Raw genomic sequence first — 21,380 nt, forward strand, 5'->3', positions numbered from 1 at the left:
CTTCCTGGTCCTGCCCTATAAAAAGGCTCTGCTTCAGTTCCTCAGAGCCTTCAGATAGAGTTACACCCTACACGGAGCTTCTCCTTTGTCCATGGAGTTCCACTGCTTCCATCGTGGTCCATCTTGCTGCCCCTGACCGGAAGACTTCATGTTCCATGTCTTCTTGTTCCTGATGTCTTCGTCCGACGCTCCAGGTTTCATCCCTCGTTGGATCCTCCTTATGGTATGTTCCAGCCCTTGGCTTCCCTTCCCGTAAGCCTCGGGGTTCCTTGTCTGTATCCAGATGTCCCAGACGTTCCTGATGGCTAGATGTTCTCTGGTTCAAGTGATCCAGACGTCCAGGTGCCCAGACGTCCTTCGTCCTGATGTCCGTCGTCCTCTGCTCTACGACCTTCTGATCTCTACTCATCCAGTAGTCCTCTCTTCCTGTGTCCATCGTCCCAGATGTTCAGTGACCCTGATGTGCAGTTGTCTTCTCGTTCTGAGATCCAGATGTTCAGGAGACTTGTGCTTGAGGCTTCCCCTCTTGCGTATCTTCTTCTATCTCTCCTTCCTGAAGTATCTGGCAGTAGCCTTGCCGTCCCCCGGACTTCTCCTCCAGTCATCCTTCGCAGAAGTGTCCGGCGTCCCTGGTGTCAGTCTTCAGGTGACCGGAATCATCTCCGGTTGGACTTCTCTCAAGTGCTGCCCGGTACCTCTTCTCCGTCCTGTGCACATCCCACTCTCCTCGTGGTCCGCGACCAGCCTTCCAGGTTGTGTAGGGCGCACAGCGGGACAGGGTGGTCTGTGATCAGTCCACGCTGGGCTGTGAGGGCGCCCTGAGGGACAGCACTCTTCCACGTCCTCAAGAGTTTCGTCTTGTCTCAAGTCTCCAAGAGTATAGTCTTATCCATGTCTCCACGTCTTCGAGAGTCTCGTCTCGTCCAGTCCAGGAGTCCTCTTCTCATCCAAGTTCCAGGAGTTCTCATTCCCCTATGTACTCTGACTCTTTCACTCTCTCGGGTCCGGAATCTCCTACTCCGGTACCTTGCCTCAGAGTTTCCAGCCCTCTACCTCCGTCTGTCCTCACTAGTACGTGTTGGTTCAACAGAGGGTTGACCCACTTCATCCTCCTCCTCTGTTCTTGCTCTGCCTATGCCTGTACTTGCTCACCTCCCTCGGGGTGTGTTTTGGGGCTCCTCCCTGAGCCACCTTGGGCCCAAGGGCTCACTCTCTCAGGAGCAACCGATCGTGTCTCTACGCCCTTCCCAGGGCGCACTGGGCGCGTTCGTAACACTCTGTAGCCTTCCTGTTCCCTATAGGTGCCCTAGTGATTCTCCTATTCCTGTGGGCCTTGAAGTAGCTTTGCTCTCCTTTGTGTTCTTTGCCCTGCACCTAGCTCCAGTCCTATGTCACCTGGTTCTGAAGGAGAAATCCCCTTATCCAGCCAGCTGAACCTTGACACCAGCAGTAGGCCATCATGTAGGAGATGCAAACAAAAAGAGAAGACTGTATTGCCTTGGTAGTTGCTATGACTTTTGCCTGCCTTCTTGTTACAGGGAGGCCTAAACTTTTGCAGCACATGGATTTAGAACCTCTTCTATAAAGGAAAGATTCCTGCAGATAGGTATGGAAAGCCATGGTGGGGGAATACCCCACCCCCCTGAAGAGATTGGGAGGGCCACCCACTAACAAGATGAGGAGGCAAATACCACTGGCCCTTCCTAGATACAAGCCTGAGCACCACACTATGGGTATTCTAAAACAATCATCAGCTGGATAGAGCCAGCATTGCTAGGGCTGGAGGGATGTGCAGTATTGAGAAAGCAAAATGCCCTGTGGTTTCTGGGAGACAGTACGAAAACCATGAGTAGCAGGTTCCAGCTGCAGCATTCCTGCTTAGGGTGAATTGTGCATATAAAATAAAATTTGTTGCACCTTTTCTGCACGAATCCTTTTTTGTTAGACACCACCATAGAACACATGGCCTTAAGCTCAGGGAGGCTGAGAGACAGGGCTAGTGTGTCCCAATAGGAGAACTAGGTGGTTGCCTAGATTGCCAGCCGTTAGGGGATGGCAAAGACCAACTATGTGGGGCTGCGAGCGGAGCCCATCCCACTCACGACCAAGAGGACTAAAGATTTGGTGGACCACGAGCAGCGCCTCTGTGTGAAAGAGAGGGAGGGTAGCCTGTGTTAAGGGTGCCTGTGTGAATTTTTTATTTTTTTTGTTTTATATACCGACAGCCGTTTGCACATCGTGCCGGTTTACAGATAACTTATAACCAAGGATATATAGGCATAGCCTTTACAAGTAACAGTTGTAACATAAACTCAGTAACATAGCAATAAACAAAATAAATATATAGGGAAGGAGGGGTATGGGTAGACGAGACAAAGGAGGGGGGAAGGGTGAAGGGGACACATGAGGAAAAGATATGTACAGGGGTTTGAGGGAAAAGGGTGATGAATGAGACAAGGAACCTAAGTGTGTATAACAGAAGGGGGTCTTGTCTGTGTGAATGAGGTCGGGGCCAGAGCCTGGACCAGGGGGATGGAGGGGGGAGGGTGCAAGGCAAGGGATTTGCCTAGAGCGCCTAATACCCTTGCACCAGCCCTGATCTGAAAAGAGAGCAATCAAACACAATATCATCCTTCAACTTTAATCCCCACGTACCAACTGTCCCAGCAAAACTCTCTCCACGCCCACCATCCCATCCCAATTTTTGCAAGACTGTCTTTAACTCATCCCATCGCAGACGCTTTGCACGGCGCATGCCCGAGATGTAGCCAATCAGCTGTCTCGCTTCATTCCCCGCCTCCTCTCCCGGCAAACCTCGCGAGGGCGGAGCGGCGGTAGCCATGTTGAAATGTTTGTTTTCCTGCGGAGGTCGGAGTACATGAGTTAGCGAGTTCACTGGCACACGGGAGTCGAGTTTGTTATCGGATACATTTTTCGCTGGTCTCGTGCCGTGGTTGCGCTGTGAAGGCCGAGGCTCGCGTTGGAATGATGGCCGCCATTGTGGGAGGTAAGAACCGGGGGGGGGGGGGGAGGGTAAATGAAGCGGACTGCGGTCACCGGCAGGGGAAGAGGGGGGTGGGGCTTGTTGCGGTCCTGCTTTTCGGAGCTGCCAGTTTGCCTCAGGATTGTGGAATGTTCTGCTGCTAAATGATTCCGAATGAACTGCCGCTTTGCTGTTTCTTAGCCTCCGGTCCTGAGAGGTATCGAGTTCGGTCTGGGCTCTTCATACCCCGGTCATTCTGCGAGGTGTGGGCTCTGGTCTTTGCTGTGTTAACTATTTTATCAAAGGGGGGAGCACGGCTCGTGATTCGCTCAGGGGGGCCTGGTTTTAATGTGCAGGGCCATCGTTAGGCGAGCCTCATTGACATTACTGAACCTGCTATTGCTCTCGCCTCACTACACATAAAGAGCCTGTTGATTGCTTGACAGAGCAGGGAAGAAAAATTACCGAGGTAGATGTGCTAAGGGAGAGCCTCCCAAACCTGGTCTGGGATACCAACAGCCAGTTGTATTCTCATTATAAACATTCAAGAGATTTTTGTATGCTTTGTAGATCTCCATATATGCAAACTTATTTAATTCTGGCTCTTTATTTTATTTATTATAACTGTAAACTACATAATCAGCATCAACAATAAAAACAGTATGCAAACAAAAACTCAATCTGGCTGTCTTGAAAATCAGGCTGGCAGTGGGGTCAACGGCTCATGCTTGGGAAGCCCTAAGGGTGTGGTTTCTTTTTTTAGGTTGGTTCTTTTTTTTTTTGCATTTTGTGTTGATAGTATTTTTTCCATAAATAGGTTTAATCCTGATAGATGTCATCAGGAGGTAGAATTACGCATGCTGGTTATTTCTAAATTGTTTTACTATTGCAAGGCCGAAAAGCATACAAAAACTCAAAATTTTTTTCTGTTTTTGATTTTTGTTTAATTTTATGGCTTAGTTGCCTTTCCTTCTTTTCCTCTCCCTTTCCCACATCTAGGCAGCCCCTTACTCATCTTCCTTTCCCCGGGGATCATTGTTTCCTTCTTCCTCAACGTTTTCAGATATACTTCTCTCAAACTTACCTCCCTGCCAGCTTCTTCCCATGCCTCCCAGAATGCTGCTTCTCTGTGGTCCAGCACTAGGGCCCTGCAGGTGGCAGCTGCCAAGACTTCCTCTCCTTGCCTCTGGCCCCACTAGTGGCAGCTGCCACAACAGCAGCTTTTCAGCCCAGGCCCCATATTTTAGGCAGCAGGGATTTTTCCAGCCTTGTCTCATCTTATGTACCCAAACATACTGTTAGTTTTACCTGACTTTTTATTACTATGGGCCAGATATACTAAATGTTTTTTTCCCTTTTTTAGATATATATGGGAAAAAAATGTAGTACATCTTGCCTTTTGACAACCTTTCATCTGAGATGATTATTCTTCTCTCCTTTTTCTGTTTGGCAGTTCTTGTCCTCCTAAATAAGTAAATGGATTTCTGTGCCTCAGAAGCATTATATTACATGTTTTTGCACTGGAGCTCAGTTTACAAACCCTTGACAATTGTTCACATTTTTTCAGGTCTACTTTCAATTTTCACCTCCTCTACCAGAGTCTACCCTGTTACAAATGTTTCATGTACAAACAAAAATGTTTGCCTCAAGTTTCTATGTAAGATCACTGATAAAGATATTGAAAAGAACTGGCCCTAGAATCAAGACTCGGCAACCTTAGTATTTGTTCCCAATGATCAAGTTGCCAGTAACCACAGCTGTCCTATCTCCACCCTGGTCGACACCCTGAAGAAACATCCTCGGCTAGAGATCACATCATCTGGAAGGCACATCCCCAGGATCACTTCTGCCATTTGAGGATGATGCTTTTCTTCCTGGATACCTTTCTTCTCCAGAGCAGCAGAAGGGCTGCTAAAGTGGATGTGGGACTCTTTATAAACCTCTCTGTCTTAGCTACTTCTGCTCCACTATTGTAGTGTCCAGAAATCTTGCTTGTTCTTTTAGAACTCACGGACAGGAAGGTCACGAGTCTTGGTGCTATGGCTAGTTATTTTCAATATCTTTATTAGTGACCTTAAATAGCAACTTGAAGCAAAAATGTATGCAGATGAAACATTTGTAACAAGGTACACACCCTTAGAGACGGAAGACATGAAAACATTGGATGAATGGTAGACCTTTATGGCACAGAGATGCCCTCTTACTGAAGACTTAGCTAGTCCAGAGTCTTAAGAGGTGCAAGTATAACAGCAGTAGAATGGGTCAAAGCAGTTGTGAGTTCATCAACTGGAATATCTGTTCCATTTGAAGGAACAGTTGTGAATGGTGGAAGGTTTGAGGGCTGAAAGAATGATATCTTTGACAGATTTGGGTAATGAAAGGCTGGTGATTGTGTGCGCAACATCCATGCTGTGAGGTTGAGGGACACCAGGTTTGGATGAAGCAAGGTGCCGACTTCCTGAGAAAGTAGATGAGGATTGGATCTGAGGTGGGTTGGAGGATATAGTAAGACGTCAAACAAGATATACATATTAGACTTGTCTGGGCCATGCTGGTGCTATGAAAATTGTGTAAGTGTGATAGCAAAGAAGTTTCTGTATTGGCCTTGCTATAAGAGATAGTAGTGGGAAAAATGAACATGAGTCTTGTTCCCTGATTCAATAGGAAAGTGCCTTGGGCCACTCTGAGATTGCTTGGAAGAATGGAGAAGAAGAATTTCTGTTTTTTCTCCATCGCAAACAAGTCTATAAAAGGACAGCCCATTAACTTGAAGAGTTTGGCTATAGCTTGCCTTAGAGACCATTCATGAGGTTGAAACACTGCTGAGACAGTCTGCCAACATATTGGATATTGCTGGCAGATACATTTATTTATTTATAATTTTTATATACCGACATTCTTACATTCAATGTAAATCATACCGGTTTGCATTAAACAGAATAGCAGGAAATAAATTTCCATAGTCTAATACAAAGAACATTTCTAATTAAAATTATCAACAAGCGAAAAGAAAAGGTAAAGAATTGGAATAAAGTTTAAATAAAAGAAAAATATAAAAGATTTTTTTTTTTTTACAAGCACAAGGGTTGCACGAAGGGGTGCACAAAGGGGAGGGCCCCTTTGTCGCGCCCCTTCGGCGCGCGGCACCTGATGGTGAGGTGCTCTTCAACCGTCGCCGGAGCTGCCAGTGACGTCAGGGGGGGGGTGTGGTCATAGATCTGTCATTCAATTTCCCTCACCTCCTGCTGTTGGTTATTGGTTCCGTATCTTTTTTTTTTTTTTTTTCTGCCATTCAGTTTTAGTTCTCGCGGGGACCCAGGATGCAGGGTGGCCTCCCCTCTCGCCGGCGCCTGATGGTGAGGCGCTCTTCAACCGTCGCCGGAGCTCCCAGTGACGGGGGGGCGTGGTCATAGATCTGTCATTCAATTTCCCTCACCTCCTGTTGTTGGTTTCGTATCTCTTTTTTTTTTTTTCTACCATTCAGTTTGTTTAGTTCTCGCTGGGGCTCAGGATGGAGGGTGGCCTAAAGGGTTGCTTAATGGTTGATCGCCCACTGCCAGATCTCCAGGGTTTCCTGTCAGAGCTGCCAGGAGCTGTTATCACCTTGTTTTTTTATGTAAACATAGCAACCTGGTTGTCTGTTTGAATCAAGATGCTTCTTCCTTGTAGGAGATAAGCGAATGCTCCAAGTATGTTCTTGATCGCTCTGAGTTTGAGCAGGTTGATCTGAAGAAGACATTTTTCGAGACCAGGTGCCCTGTTTCCAGCTGAATTGGATATGCATCCCCCCCCCCCCCCCCCCATCCCCTGCTGGAGGCATTTGTTCCCAAGGGATGTGCTAAGAAAGCAGTCGAAGGGAAGATCAATCTTGAAGGACATGAGGGAGCAGCTAAGCTCCTATTTCATCTACTGAGAGATGTGAAATACTGCATTCAGTGGTTGAATGAGCTGGTTCCATTGGGTGCGAAAGCCCCACTGCAGACAATGGATATGCAGCCAGGTCAGTGGGATAACTATTGCCACTGTCATGTGGCTGAGGACAGCTAAGACTTGATGAGCTATAGAGGTGCGAACTGATAGAAGTTGTCAAACCAGGAGATGCTATTGTATTTTTGTACTCTGTTGGAGGGCAGCAACACTCTCTCTCCTGAAAGATGCTGTAGTTGGGATGCCCCAATCAATATCTGGAAGAAGTAAGTAGAAGCCAGGTTAGGTACCAGCAGGCAGTATCCCTGTCTGGAGGTGGTAAGTAGCAGCTGAGCTGGTTTCTTTGTGGATATGCATGTGCTTGAGAAAGCAGCAGCAGAACATGCACTTACCATAGGGAACGGTATAACTCCCTGCTGCTAGGTTATTATCCTGGTTGTTTTCTATAGCATTAAATGCTACAGTTGTGTGATACACCTACTAGTTTACCAAGAAGGCAAGCCTTGAACTTTACTCAGCATGGGTGTGACAGTCTGCAGGCAGATGGGTTAATTGATACCTAGCAGAACAAGTTCGGATACCAGGCCCAGCTATCGTAGAACTGGTAAACCCTTAAGGGCAAATTTTTAAAGGGCCACGTGTGTAAAAATCAGGACTTACGCACACAAGTGCCAGACCCTGAAAAAGGGGTGGGCTGGGGAGATGTGGTCTGGGCAGGGAGCATTGGGATGGAGGCCAGCTGGACAACGTCCATTAGCCGCTGTTCCAGGGAAGCGTGCGTCAGTAGCTGGCCGGCGCGCGGAAGTTGCTTCTGCTCTGATTCAGCAGTAAGTTAAAAAAAAAAAAATGTGGATAGTTTAGGGTTAGGTTAGGGGTCAGGGTGGAGAGGGGAAGAGGTAGGAAGAGTAGGTTTAGGGATAGGAAAGTTCCCTCCCAGTCTGCTCATTAACTGGAGCGGACTGGGAGGGAACTGGGGAAGGCCTAATTGTGTGGCTGCCCGTAACTTACTAAAGTTCCCCCCCCCCCCCCCTTTGCACAGTCAGATTTTAAAATCTGGCATGGTTGTGCGCTTGGCCAACGGATTTTATAACATGCGCGCACATGTTATAAAATCGGCATGTCCATGTGTTAGTGCCGGGAACAGCGTGAACATGGACATCCACGTGCTCCTTTTAAAATCTACCCCTTAATTGACAGCAGCCCTGCTCAACGTATTATGTTGTTGCAGAGTGGCTCAAACGTTGCTCATGGGCAGTACCCTTTAGTAAAGTGATAGCTGAATGGGCTAAAACAGATCTAAAAAGTAAGAACTTACTTTAATAATCGCTGGATTAAAAAAAATGTCTCATTTGCTTGTTATACCTAACATAGAAGAACAGATGAGCTGTTCATTATACTTGATGCCAAAAAAGGGATAGGTGGCCTCTAAGGCCTTCATACCAGATGGATCAAGGAAGCAATAGCATTGGCCTCCCAGTAATGCCTAGGCTCACTCTACAAGGGCACAAGTCTCATCCCAGGCAGAGGCACCTCAGCTTCACCAGAAGAAACTGGCATGACAGTGACGTGATCATTTGGGCATCTTCTCAGCCCTGTCTTCTCCCACCCCAGTAAGGGGAAGCTTTGAATACCAAATGTAATGACAGGTCTAGCAGAATTATAAGGAAGGTTAAATTACACTTTCTTGATCATTTTCTTTCCTTGAATCCTGCTAGACCAGTCAAGATCTGCCTGTGGAGACTAAGGAGTACTATGTGAGGTGTGCCTGTCAGCACCCTCCTTTTTCTGCCTCTATCCTTCCCTCACCGTAACTGTTTCTGCGCTCTCAGAATGGGTACCCCATAGTGTGTGTTTCAAGAATAGGGCATAAAGGGGATTTCTAGTGGGAACATTGCTTTGGCAGTAGGTACTGGTATTGGCCTTTATAGCCCTGTGGGAGGTCATGAAGAAGGTGTGTCCTTTGTCTCTATCAGCTGTGGAGGCAGAAAGTTCTGAATGTAATGACTGGTCTAGCAGGATTCAAGGAAAGAAAACGATCAGGTGGAGGTAAAGAGAAATTTCATTACCTGATTGTGGTGTGTGGAGCCTTTTTCCTGCTTGGCAGTGCCTCAGTGGAACTTTTCTTATTTTCCCTGCATTGTGGCTTCCCGGGGTAGGCAGGAGCCTGCCCCAACGGTGTACCCAAGAGCCAATCAGGTTGGACCTTGTTACAGGGAGGGGCTACAGGAAACAGCTAAAGCAGCTTCTCTTTGGTGCGCAGCCGTAGCCGCGCGCCAAAGGGGTGCGTGGCTCTGACTGGGTCCGACTGGATCCAACTGGGCTTATATAGAAATTTGATAGAGGTAAGGGCTTCTTGTCTTTTCTATCCAGGTAGGAAAAGTAAAGGGGAAGGGAAAGAAAGGAAAAAAAACATTTTTTTTTTTTTTTTTTTTGTGGTTAGGACTCTTTTGCCTTCGTTAGAGAAGCATCTGATAAGTAGGGACAATCAGGTATAACAGTCCTAAAGTTCCTTGATCTGTTTATTATATAAATGCCTCATACTAAACGGAAGGCAAAATTAAAGCCAACCGTAAGTACACCAAATTTAGATCAAGGACAGAGGACAGTAGCCGATTGGTTGAACTCCCCACAGATAGCTCCTATAGGAGCGGAAATGGAGCTAATTCTGTTCCTATTGGCCGATAATATCTCTTTGAGTCCAGGAGCGCTGGACATTCCACCACCTCCTGGTAAAAAAGGGGAAGTTTCCCCCAGTTTGCCAGAAAGCTCCCGGGATGGGTTGGATTTGGAAGAGGTTGGTGAAATATTAAATGGGAAAGAAGTATTGGAAGGGGGGACTCTTCCTTCAATAATTGAAACTAAAGAGAGTAAATTAGAAATGAATGTAAAATCTGCTAAAGAGGTGCCAAAACATATGAAGGGGAAAGCAAAATCTCAAGAAATAATAGTAAGACCTACATCAATAACCATGGATACTTTGTGGAATGTTTTAGTGAAGTTAGACTCTTCTATTAAGGATTTATTTAAAGTTGTTAATGAAACAAATGATACAGTTAAGAAGAGTAATTCATCAGCCTTGATTAATTTGCAAAAGCAGAATAATATTTTTGATCAACGCCTCTTGAAGGTGGAGAAGATTCAAGTTCAACAAATTAAGGCCGAGTTTGAAATGCAGAGGAAAATTGAAAATATTGAGAATTATGCACGTGTCTTGAATCTCAGAATTGTCAATTTTCCTTTTATAAATAAGATCTCTCCTATAGAATTGTTTAGGATGTATATTGAGAAAATTGTGAATATAACTGGTCAGAGTATGCCCACTATTGTAAGGGCATTTTATATAAGTAATACAGTTAAAACAAAGGATCAGGTTCATTTGACACAAGATAATGCTGTAAAAGATCGTAGAGAAAATGCTGAATCCACTACAGATTTGTCTGATCTCCTAGAAAAATCTCAAGATGAAATTGTGGTTGAAAGGACAGGTACTATGCTGGTAACTTTTGCATTTATTTCAGACAGGGATACTATCTTAAAATTGTTTTTCCGCAATAGGTTAAAAACCTTTTACGGGAATAAAATATGGATTTATCCTGATTTAGTAAAAACCACACAAGCTAGAAGGAAGCAGTTTCTCGAATTAAGAGCTAAAGTAAATGAGAAGGGCGGTCATTTTATTCTCCGCTACCCATGTAAATGTGCCATAAAACTGAATGGAAAGAATGATCAATTCACTGACCCTGAGCATCTCAGAACCCTGCTGGGAGATTGAAGGAAGGAATGTCACTTAGTATAAACGAAGGGGCTTAGGAACCTACATTTTTTTTTATACTTATTGCTTAAATAATTGCTCATCATGTTTAATTGCTTCTCTAAATTTTTCTTTAAAATCTCAGATGGATGTATGAAAAGTGATTCTTTTGAAATATGTAGTATGGATTTGAAAATATGTATAGAGTACTCCACCTGTAAAAGTCATAGCAAGTAATGTATTGTATTTACATGTTAAATTCATAAATAAACAATTAAAAAAAAAAAAGAAAATGATCAGGTAAGAATAATTTAACACTGCTTGCAATGATATCCTGATGTTCTGGCACCTCTCTCCTTGACCTTACAGTGCCTCCATGTCACCGAGACTCCACAGCATACCAGTGGCCCCCTCTTCAGAATTGTTCAAGCCCCCCCCCCCCCAGTTTAGCTGCCTTTCAGCTATGCCAGAGGTGAGCAAACAGTGGGCGTGCAGCTGTGTATTTTCCCTTTTCTGTCCTTTAACAGGCGTGAGCAGAGAAAAAGATAATCCAGTCCTTGTTTTCTCTCTTGCTCCTGTTGAAGGTGGGACTTTGGCCTCTGCATAATTGAAGTGAAGCAGTCTAAGCTGAATTGTCCAATCGGAGTGTGAGTTCTTGTTTGGCTTTTTGCCAGGGCAGGACTAAAGATCTGAAAATATGCAGCCATATAACAGTACTAAGTAGTCGAGCTGAAAGGCAGCTGAACGTTTTTTTCATTTGTTTTCAGACCTCTGGGAATGTGTGCTCTGACTGGATGACGTGGATACGTTTTGTGCTTTTTGCTGGGGAAAGTATAAAGTTTGTATTTTTCTACCTGTCTGCTTTTGTGGAGGTTGGTTTAAAAAATTTAACAGAGGAAAATAAGATAGAAGAACTTGAGTAGGAACTGTTCTTTGATTAACTCCCTAGGTGTCAAGGAAAGCAAATGATCAGGTAAGTATAATTTCATGTTGATCAGAATAATACAATATACATGACAGTCTTTAAGTAATTAATTTAAAATGTAATACAGAAAAAGGTTATTACTTAAAGGCGCAGAGTTTTTAAATATTTTGAGCAGAATTTCCCTAGAAGTTCACCAAGTCCTCCACCTGCTACTCTTTCTCCCCTTCCACTCTTAAGAGTGACTCCTCTCTCAGTACTGCCCCTCACAAAGGTGCTCTCTGTCTAACACACGCACATGCATCCCCCTCATACAGGCTCACTCTCTCTCTCGCATGCACAGACCCCTTCACACAGGCGCCCTCTCTTAATTACACACACACATACACATGCTCCCCCATCAGCCTGACAGAGCTTGAGAGAATCTGCAGTTAAGAATGGGAGAATATCCCCAAATCCAGATGTGCCAAGATTCTCTCATCATACCCAAGCAGACTTGAGGCTGTAATTGTTGCAGAAGGTGCCTCAACAAAGTACTGAGTAAAGAGTCTGAATACTTATGTAAATGTGATAGTTCATTTGTTTTTTAATTAAGTTGCACACATTTCTTCAAACCTGATTTCACTTTCATTATGGGGTATTGTGGAGGGGAAAAATGCATATGATCCATTTTAGAATAAGGCTGTAATGTAACAAAATGTGGAAAAAGTGAAGGGATCTGAATGCATGGTGTATGTATAATCTATTTCAGGGATGAGGAAACTGAACTATGACCCAACCCCCTTTTCCAGACATGCAGTTGGTCGGGCCTCCTTCCCAAGTTTTATCATGTGTATGAATATAGTGATGAAGCTTTACACACCCTGAAGCAGCCTGTTAGAGACTCCGGAAGGCACTTTCAGGGGGAACTTTGCTTCAAAGTGGAAAGAAAAAGTAGAGGATTGTAAAGCCAAAGAGAACAGGAAGCCCAGGGTTGCTGAGGATTTAAAAAAAAAATAAATTTTAATTTGGAGAACCAATTAGGCTGAAGGCAGCAGCCACAGAAAGGGATACTAATAATTAGACACAGTTGAAACAGATTATAAAACCTATAGCTTTTATTTAGCAGGTTTTAAGGAAGAGGGGGTTATCTTTTAGGTAGAGAGGGAGGAGGAGAACACCAGGTAGGGAGCTAAGAGGGAATATTCTTCCTAAATTGTGCTGCTGAGGTTTTGTTAATGTCACTTTATTTTCCCATATCTGCTTAGAATATAAGAATCTTTTGTTAGCCTTATTTTTAAATGTATGTTTTTTAAAGAGAGAATAAAGGGAAGAAAAAGATTTGTTCTTTAAACCAAATTTCACACGAGTTTCTTAAATTGAAGTCTGCCACCCTGGCCAAGGGTGCCAGATTCCTTTTAAGATACCCTTGCAAGTGTGAAATTTGGTTTAAAGATCAAAAGTATGTTTATTTTGAAGTTGCAGCATTACAGGCTTTCCTGGACTCACACCCCCAAAGTGCAGAAAATGGTTGAGAGCAAAAAAATTATTTAAATTGTTGTTTTCTCTTATTGCCTAGTATTATGGGTGAAACCATATTTACCTTATATTCTCGCTCTGTTTAATTTTCCAACGGTCCACTTTTTCTTTAAATATTACTATTATCTGATTATATGGGTAAAGATTGAGATTTAGTTTCCACAGGAAATGTATAAGTATATTATATGTATTGTATCTATTTGCCTGTTATAATTAAGAAAAGTAAAATAAAGAATTGAAAGAAAAAGATTTGTAGCTATAAGAGTGTCTGGGCTGCGAGATGAACTGTTGCACAGCAGGGGTTGTCCTACTAAGGAACTACATAAAATCTGGTTAAAGTAGAGTACTGGGTATATGAAGGCTGAGAGTTACTGTTACTGACCTTGCTGCTCAGATAAACTTCTGGAATTTACCTTTAAATTATTTTATCTTTGCAAAATATTGCTTGTCTATCTTTCTCTTCGCCCTTCCCTTTCTCTTCACCCTTCCCTTCCACTAAGAGGAAGCTGTAATGATTTGGCAGTTCTTCCTTTGAAACAGCTTTTTCCTTCTCAGAGCCTGTGGAGAGCCCAGCTCAGTGCATGCAACATGTTTTTTTAATGATTGGCTTACAGCAGTCGGCGCCCTGGGAGGCTTCTCTGTTTGTACACCCCTAGTCTATTTCTATAAGGCCCATTCTGCCTTCAGCTTTTGGAATATACAGTCTCGACATATACTGGGCCGGATTTTAAAAGGGTTACGCGCATAAGGTACGTGCGTAACCCTTCTAAAACGGCCCTGTGCGCGCTGAGCCTATATTGCATAGGCTTCCGGCGCGCGCAAAGCCCAGGGACACGCGTAAGTCCCGGGGCTTTCTTGGGGTGGGCGTGCCGGGGGGGCGTGACGCGATCGGCGCGTCATCTGGGGGCGGTGCCACAGGCGTGGTTTCGGCCCAGGGGTGTTCCGGGAGCGTGGCCGCGGCCCGCGGACCAGAACATGGCGCGCGGCAGCTGGCCCGGCGCGCGCAAAGTTACGCCTGCCTCTAGCAGGCGTAACTTGTGCGACAGAAGTAGGGGGTTGGGTTAGGTGGGGGGAGGCAGAAGGAAAGTTCCCTCCGAGGCTGCTCTGATTTCGGAGCGGCCTCGAAGAGAATGGGCAGCGCGCGCAAGTTGCACAAATGTGCACCCCCTTGCGCGCGCCGACCCCGGATTTTATAAGATACGCACGGCTACGTGCGTATCTTATAAAATCCGGTGTACTTTTGTTCGCACCTGATGTGCGAACAAAAGTATGCGCACGGGCTTTGTTTTAAAATGTACCCCACTGATTCTTATGGATTACTTAATGGGCATGGAGAAGTTTCCTTCTTCTTATATCCAGCTGTTTAAGATCTTTATCTGGCTAGTCTACTATTCCAAAACTATAGGAGAGTACAGGAATTGCAAGGTTATTGATAACTATCTTTTATGTTAAGGTGCTTTTCAAAATCAGTTTCATTCTCCTGTAGTATTCTTTACTGGTTTTCCCTCTCAGCAACTTGTGCTGAATTGTACCTTCACCTACCCCTAGATATTTATATACTTAGGTATTTAAAAAATTGATATACCTCTTAGACTAGGTTCAGAGCGGTTTACAAATTATCAAAGAGATAAAAGCAATAATAAAAACATACACGCTTTCCCTCTCCCTTTTTTATACTACAAGTACTCAGATTTTCAGTTTGGCTAAATTTAGCCTTACAGAAGGCTGTCTCAGCACATGTCTCCTGATGTCATTGGAGAAGCTCTTCACTACGCTTGAGTTTTTCCATTGTTCAGCTGTTAGGAGCTTCTGGTACCCGTTGAAAGACATGAGAAAGATCTCCCAAAGTCCCTACCTTCTCCTTAGTTGTCCTAGAGGTTAAATCTGCCAGCCTGCAGAATAACTTCCACCTCCCTACTCAGAATCCCTATTTGTAGTGCTGTGTATTTGTTCACTTATTCCTTTGAAATATTTTTATTTTATTTAATTAAAAGTTTTGTATTCTGCACGCATTCATAAAGGTTCTGGCGAATTCCAAATTTATCTTTTTTTTATTTATATATGTTAATCATTATTAACACAAATATGTATACATAATGGACTGACAAATAATACAAAAACAGCCACATCAGCAAGGTAAATGCAGTGTCTCGGCTCTCATTATTTAAAGGCATACTACATAACTTGAGCCTGAATCCGGGCCACCAAATGTTTGTGAGAAAATGTTTTCAGTGCTCTCTTAAATGGTTTTGTATAGGTTAAGAAGTGGAGAGACTCGGAGAGTTCCTTAGGTTCAGTCCTGCAATTGAGAAGGTGCTCAGGTTACTGTTACTATTACTAGCAACAGTAACATGGGATAGACTTAGTTTTTGGGTACTTGCCAGGTTCATATGGCCTGGATTGGCCACTGCTGGAAACAGGATGCTGGGCTTGATGGATCCTTGGTCTGACCCAGTATGGCATATCTTATGCTCTTTCGGGTTGACTCCGTGGGCTGCCCTTAATGATGGAATTTCCAATAAATTTGTATTCTTACCTTAAGATCCAAGTGGCTTGTAGATAGGCAATATGACACTGGACCATGGTATTTAATCAAAAAGTAGCTTGTGAAAAATTTTGAGAATTTTATATCGCATTCTGCTGCTTACCAGTTACCAGTACAAAGATGCAAGGATTGGAGTAATGTGGTCATATAGACTTGCACTTGTTAAACAGACATGCTGCTGAGTCCTGGATTATTTGTAATGGGTGAATAGAACTAGCCGGAAGACCAAGGTAGAGAGCATTGCAATAATTGAGTTAGTAAGAATGAGTTCTTGTAGGATAGTTCTAAAATCCTGAGAGTCAAGTTTAGGCCTGAAATGAAATATGAAGTGGTTTATCTTTTATCTTACAGTGGCTATCGAAAGTATAAACTACCTTGAACATTTTTCACATTTTGTTGTCAGTGCATCAAACTTGAATACATTTAAATGAGGATTTTTTTTCCACTCATCTACCTGAACTTTTCAGGGCCAAAAATGTTTTATTGTGAAAGCATATATGGTTTTGTGCAAAACATTTGGTCACTCCTGTTCAAATTGTATTTTTCAGTGGATCTCTAAATGAACAGAAGCTACTACAGCTTCTGCATGGTACGAAGTTAAACATATCTACCAGTTTGTAAAGCAAAATTATTCTTTGCTGATTTTAATTGAAAATCTATTAAAACACTTCCTTTGGCAGAAATAAGAGCTTTGTTATGTGTCCGGTAGCCAACTAAGAGTCTTTCTATTCTTGTTTTGGGAATTTTTTTCCCATTCTTCCTTGCAGAACTCTTCTAGCTCAGAAATATTTGTAGGTCTTGCATGCAGTGTCAGGCCAATACAATAAGATGAGCATGCAGCCACATCCCTTGTGCACCCAATGCAGTATTCAAATGAGTTTGAAATCAGAGCAGTGTAAAAAAGGGTGCGCTGAAGTTTATTGCATCATGTGTCCCTTATTGCATCAGGCGTCCAAAGTGGACATTCATGAAAATGCATGCATATTTTTGGTTATACTGCCAAAGATTGATATGTCGATTAATCTGTGTTAGTCTGGTATAGTAAAAAAAGACAGGAGTCGGATGGCACCTTTATAGACTAATCAGCTTATTGAAGTATGAGCTTTCGAGGACAGTGTCCTCTTTGTCAGATATGTTAGTTGTGTTTTTGGAAAACCGAAAATCATACATGCCACCCCCATGTGGTGCCTGAAGACTAAGGACCTTTATTTTCCAAGGCTATCGCAGGCTTGCCCTAACAGCGCAAGCTAGCGAAGGTAGAGCATGCCTGCGCTACCTGAGTCGGGGCGTCACCGGGGCTGCCTCTGCGACGATGGTGTGGACAGCGAAAAGCTAAGGGCCTTTTCGTTGCCTATTTCGCGCCCAATAACTACACCTATGGTGTAGTTATCGGGCGCAATGCCGGCAGCCATCGCACCACGAGGTGCGATGGCTGCCGGCTAGCGCAGGCCCCCCCCCTCATTACTGCATTTTTCTAAAGTATCACAGGCCTGCGATACTTTAGAAAATGAGGCCCTAAGGGTTGCCTGGAGACAAAGCCTCCTTTTGTGCTTAGTACTTTCTGGGCCCCTGCTGTATTATAGGACCTTCCACTTGTAAGGTATTTCTAATTTACTCGTAATTGCTTATTGTATATTTGTTTGCTATATGAAGTGCTTTGCTTGATAACAGTTATTTTGTTTTGTTTTGTTGGTTATTGTCTTACTTGCAGTTGCTCTATTTCTCACTGTTCATTCTCCCATGTGCATTGTGGTGGTTTTTTTTGGGTTTTTTTTTTCAGTCTGGTTGTCTTCTACTTTTATTTGCTTATTTTTCTCTGTTTATTTTTCCATGTGCTTCACTTATTTTTCTAACTGTTCATTCTTCTATGTGGTTTGTTTGCCCACTGTTATTTTTTGCTTGCTTATTTTTTTATCAGTTCATTTTTTCATGTGTTTAACTTGATCACTGTGGGAGGTGGGTTTTTTTTTGGGGGGGGGGGGGAGGGTGTGGTGATCTTGTACTGTTTGTAATTGCTTGTTTTTGCTTTGTTCATGCTTTTTTCTGGTTTTTTTTTTTTTTTGGCTCCCTTTATTCAGTGGGCATTATTTATTTATTTTTTGTCCCGGGGGAACATAGACTTCCCCTGTGTTCTTGTTTTGTCAGATTTATGAGGTATTTTAATTACATTTTTTAAAATGTTGTTTTCTTCTTGGTTTCTGTCTGATCATTCCTACGAAATGCTGTGCTTTACCTTTTCTTAAGAGTGCCTTTGGTTACTTTCTCATGTGGGTTTGTCTTACCCTTGTGCTTTGGTTTCTGCATTTTTTTAACTTCAGTCTATTCCTTTTTTCCTTAAGTTCACAAATGGACGAGCTTGGTCTCTGTACAGCAGTGCTGTAGCTCTGTACTAGTTACTATTCTGCTCCCTTTTTGTAGGAATTGCTAGCGTAAGTTTTTGATTGCAGATAGCTCATTTTCTTTTTGTTCATTTCTGCTTGGATTTTTGACAGAATTATATTGATATGCAATGTTGAGTTGGGGTGGGGTTTGTTTTTTTTTTTTAAGGTTTTAGTGTGCATGAGTTAAACCCAGTGGAATAATGGAGCACGTGGGCAAAGCGGTGGGACAGGGAATGACTGAGGGGAAAAGACTGCAGAGAGGGTGAGGAAGGAGCAAAATCCCAGAGTTGGAGGAGAAGTGGATGGGCAGGGGGAGCAGGCTGAGCCCAGTGTTTCACTTCAGAACTGTGTGAGATTTGTGCTTCTATGTAGGCAGAGAAGAATCTGTTGTGCTGGCATATGTGCAAGAACCATGCTGCACTGTTTTGTTCAAAGATATCTTGGGCGACAAAGAGGAGGATTTGGGCCTCCGTTGGCATTGATGTCTGCACCCTGGCAGTGAAGGCCTATACAGGGCAGTGGATCCAGCACCGCTGGCACGATACAAGCAGGGAGGTAAAAAAGAATGCAGAGAGGATACAAGCTGCACAGTGCAAGACTGGGTATTGTCCACCACACTTTCTAGTGTTAATTCCCTTGCAGGAGCTGATACTCATCACAGTTCAACATGAGATGGTTGATGGTGTGGATGGACCCTGTGATTTGTGATACTTTCGAGGCCTTCTATTAGCCTTTTTGGGAGTTTGATCATTTGCTAACACATTTATTTTCTGGATTCATGGACTGTTATGGTACCCCTGTGATTTTTATGACTAGACATCAGTTGTTTTGTGAGTCTTTATTTGTCTTATTTTGTGAACCAATACCTTCATCTCACAGCGTGGAGATTGAAAGGCAAATACTAGCTCCCTTAGGTTTATCTTCTCCACTGGAGGATATTGTTATTGCTTCCAGAAAACCTTCAACCAAACGCAATTACACGGGAAAGTGGCAGCGGTACTTGAACTGGTGTACTCCAAAAAACATAAACCCCTTTTCATCCACTGTCACTCAACTACAACAATACCTGCACACACTTTATGAAGCAGGATTAGCCACCACTTCAGTACGAATTCATATTAGTACTATAGCAGCTTTTCATGCACCTCTTAATAATCTTCCAATTTCTAACCATCCGTTAATATCCAGATTCATGAAGGGAATGATACAGCTTCGCCCACTGGTGACTAAATCTCCAATTCCATGGGACTTAAATGTAGTACTAGAACAACTAATGCTTAAGAACATAAGAAATTGCCATGCTGGGTCAGACAAAGGGTCCATCAAGCCCAGCATCCTGTTTCCAACAGAGGCCAAATCTGGCCAAACACTAAGAAGATCCCATGCTACTGATGCAATTAATAGCAGTTGCTATTCCCTAGGTAAACTTGCTTCCGCCTTTTGAACCATTAGACTCTAGCCACATCAGATATATGACATGGAAGACAATCTTTCTCATTGCAATAACTTCCGCTAGGAGAGTCAGCGAACTACAAGCCTTGGTTCATTACTCTCCTTATCTAGAATTCTACCATGACAAGGTGACCCTCCGTCCTCACCCTTCCTTTCTCCCTAAGATGGTAACATTTTTTTTCATCTTAATCAAACCATAACTTTTACCTATTTTTATGCCAAAACCTCATACTAACAAACATGAAAAGCTTTTGCACACGGACTGTAAAAGAGCGTTAGCTTACTATAAGAAAAGGACTCAACTTTGAGGCCTTCTCAACTGTTCCTTTCCTTTAAACCGAATGACCCTGGACAACCAGTCTCAAAAAGGACCATAGCCAGTTGGTTATCAAAATGCATACTTTTTGTGCTACAATAAACGTTCCATTAAACTACTCACAAAGCCTCAGGCGCACCAAATCCACGCCACTGCAGCATCAGTTGCCCACTTGAACAAAGTTCCCTTAATTAATATCTGCAAAGCGGCAACATGGTCGTCCATTCATACCTTCACATCACATTATTGCCTCTAAAAGCAAACTACCTCTGATGCAGCACTAGGCACAGCTGTTTTATCACTCAAAAAGATATGAGGCTGTCTACCACTTAAGGGTTGCTGTCCAAACCTCCAAAGAGATATATACATGGACAAAATCCGGGAGCTTGGGACTCCCAGACAGCATGGCTAATTCAGCCCTGCTATCGACAGGAAAAAGCAAGTTTGCTTACCATAAACGGTGTTTCCATAGATAGCAGGATGAATTAGCCATGCGTTCCTTCCCTCCTCCCTAGACAGTCACAAAAGGGACATACATATCTTAAGAACATAAGAACATGCCATACTGGGTCAGACCAAGGGTCCATCAAGCCCCACATCCTGTTCCCAACAGTGGCCAATCCAGGCCATAAGAACCTGGCAAGTACCCAAAAACTGTCTATTCCATGTTACCGTTGCTAGTAATAGGTGGTTATTATCTAAGTCAACTTAATAGCAGGTAATGGACTTCTCCTCCAAGAACTTATCCAATCCTTTTTTAAACACAGCTATACTAACTGCACTAACCACATCTTCTGGCAACAAATTCCAGAGTTTAATTGTGCATTGAGTGAAAAAGAACACTCTCAGGTTAGCTTTTTCTTTTGCAGGTCCAGACATCTGGAATAGCCTCCCCGCAGACCTCAGGCTAGAACCATGCCTACTAACATTCAAAAAAAAACTTAAGACTTGGCTGTTCCAACAAGCCTTCTCGGATCCTTCAGACTCACAATAGACAAACAACCTATTCACGAGCTACGGAACCATGCTACTATTTTGTTGCCTATTATTATGATTATCCTAACTCCTCAGATAATATTGTTTCCTGTTTAATCTGAATCCATTACAACTTTTGTGTTTAAGTTATTGCCCTTCTTGGGCCTTCTATTCTTCTTACTTCTAAGCTGTAAAGCCTACAAGTTTATAGTCCTTGTTTAATGTAACTTACTGCTCTCTTCTGATTATTTTGTACTGTTCCATTTCTGTTACAAGTTTTCTCTATCCCCCGTTCGATGTAAACCGATCTGATATGGTATTTAACCATGAAGTTCGGTATAGAAAAATGCTAAATAAATAAATAAATGTGCCACATGCTAACTTCATGGAGTGCCCCCTAGTCTTTCTATTATCCGAAAGAGTAAATAACCGATTCACATCTACCCGTTCTAGACCTCTCATGATTTTAAACATGTCTCTCATATCCCCCCTCAGCCATCTCTTCTCCAAGCTGAAAAGTCCTAACCTCTTTAGTCTTTCCTCATTGGGGAGCTGTTCCATTCCCCTTATCATTTTGGTAGCCCTTCTCTGTACCTTCTCCATTGCAATT

The 21,380-nt window shown here is 43.3% G+C and overlaps 1 protein-coding gene across 10 annotated transcripts in view; it reads left to right on the forward strand.

Moving 5' to 3' along the window:
• Window positions 1-2,789: 2,789 nt before the first annotated feature.
• Window positions 2,790-21,380, forward strand: part of AGPAT3 (1-acylglycerol-3-phosphate O-acyltransferase 3) — a 156,459-nt gene continuing 137,868 nt past the window's right edge. For 5 of the 10 annotated variants that reach the window (XR_003852851.1, XR_003852850.1, XR_003852848.1 and 2 more), the window contains exon 1: window positions 2,791-3,007. Coding sequence is in view for 1 of the 10 variants with exons in the window: in XM_029578490.1 (XP_029434350.1) it covers window positions 2,986-3,007 (22 nt within the window). In the remaining 9 variants the exon portion in view is untranslated. Of the gene's footprint in view, window positions 3,008-3,122; window positions 3,247-11,428; window positions 11,635-21,380 lie in introns of those variants that run through there. The other 5 variants (XM_029578486.1, XM_029578489.1, XM_029578485.1 and 2 more) reach the window with 5 other exon arrangements.

The sequence above is a fragment of the Rhinatrema bivittatum genome, chromosome 15 (assembly GCF_901001135.1).
Source record: "Rhinatrema bivittatum chromosome 15, aRhiBiv1.1, whole genome shotgun sequence".
NCBI lineage: Eukaryota > Metazoa > Chordata > Amphibia > Gymnophiona > Rhinatrematidae > Rhinatrema > Rhinatrema bivittatum.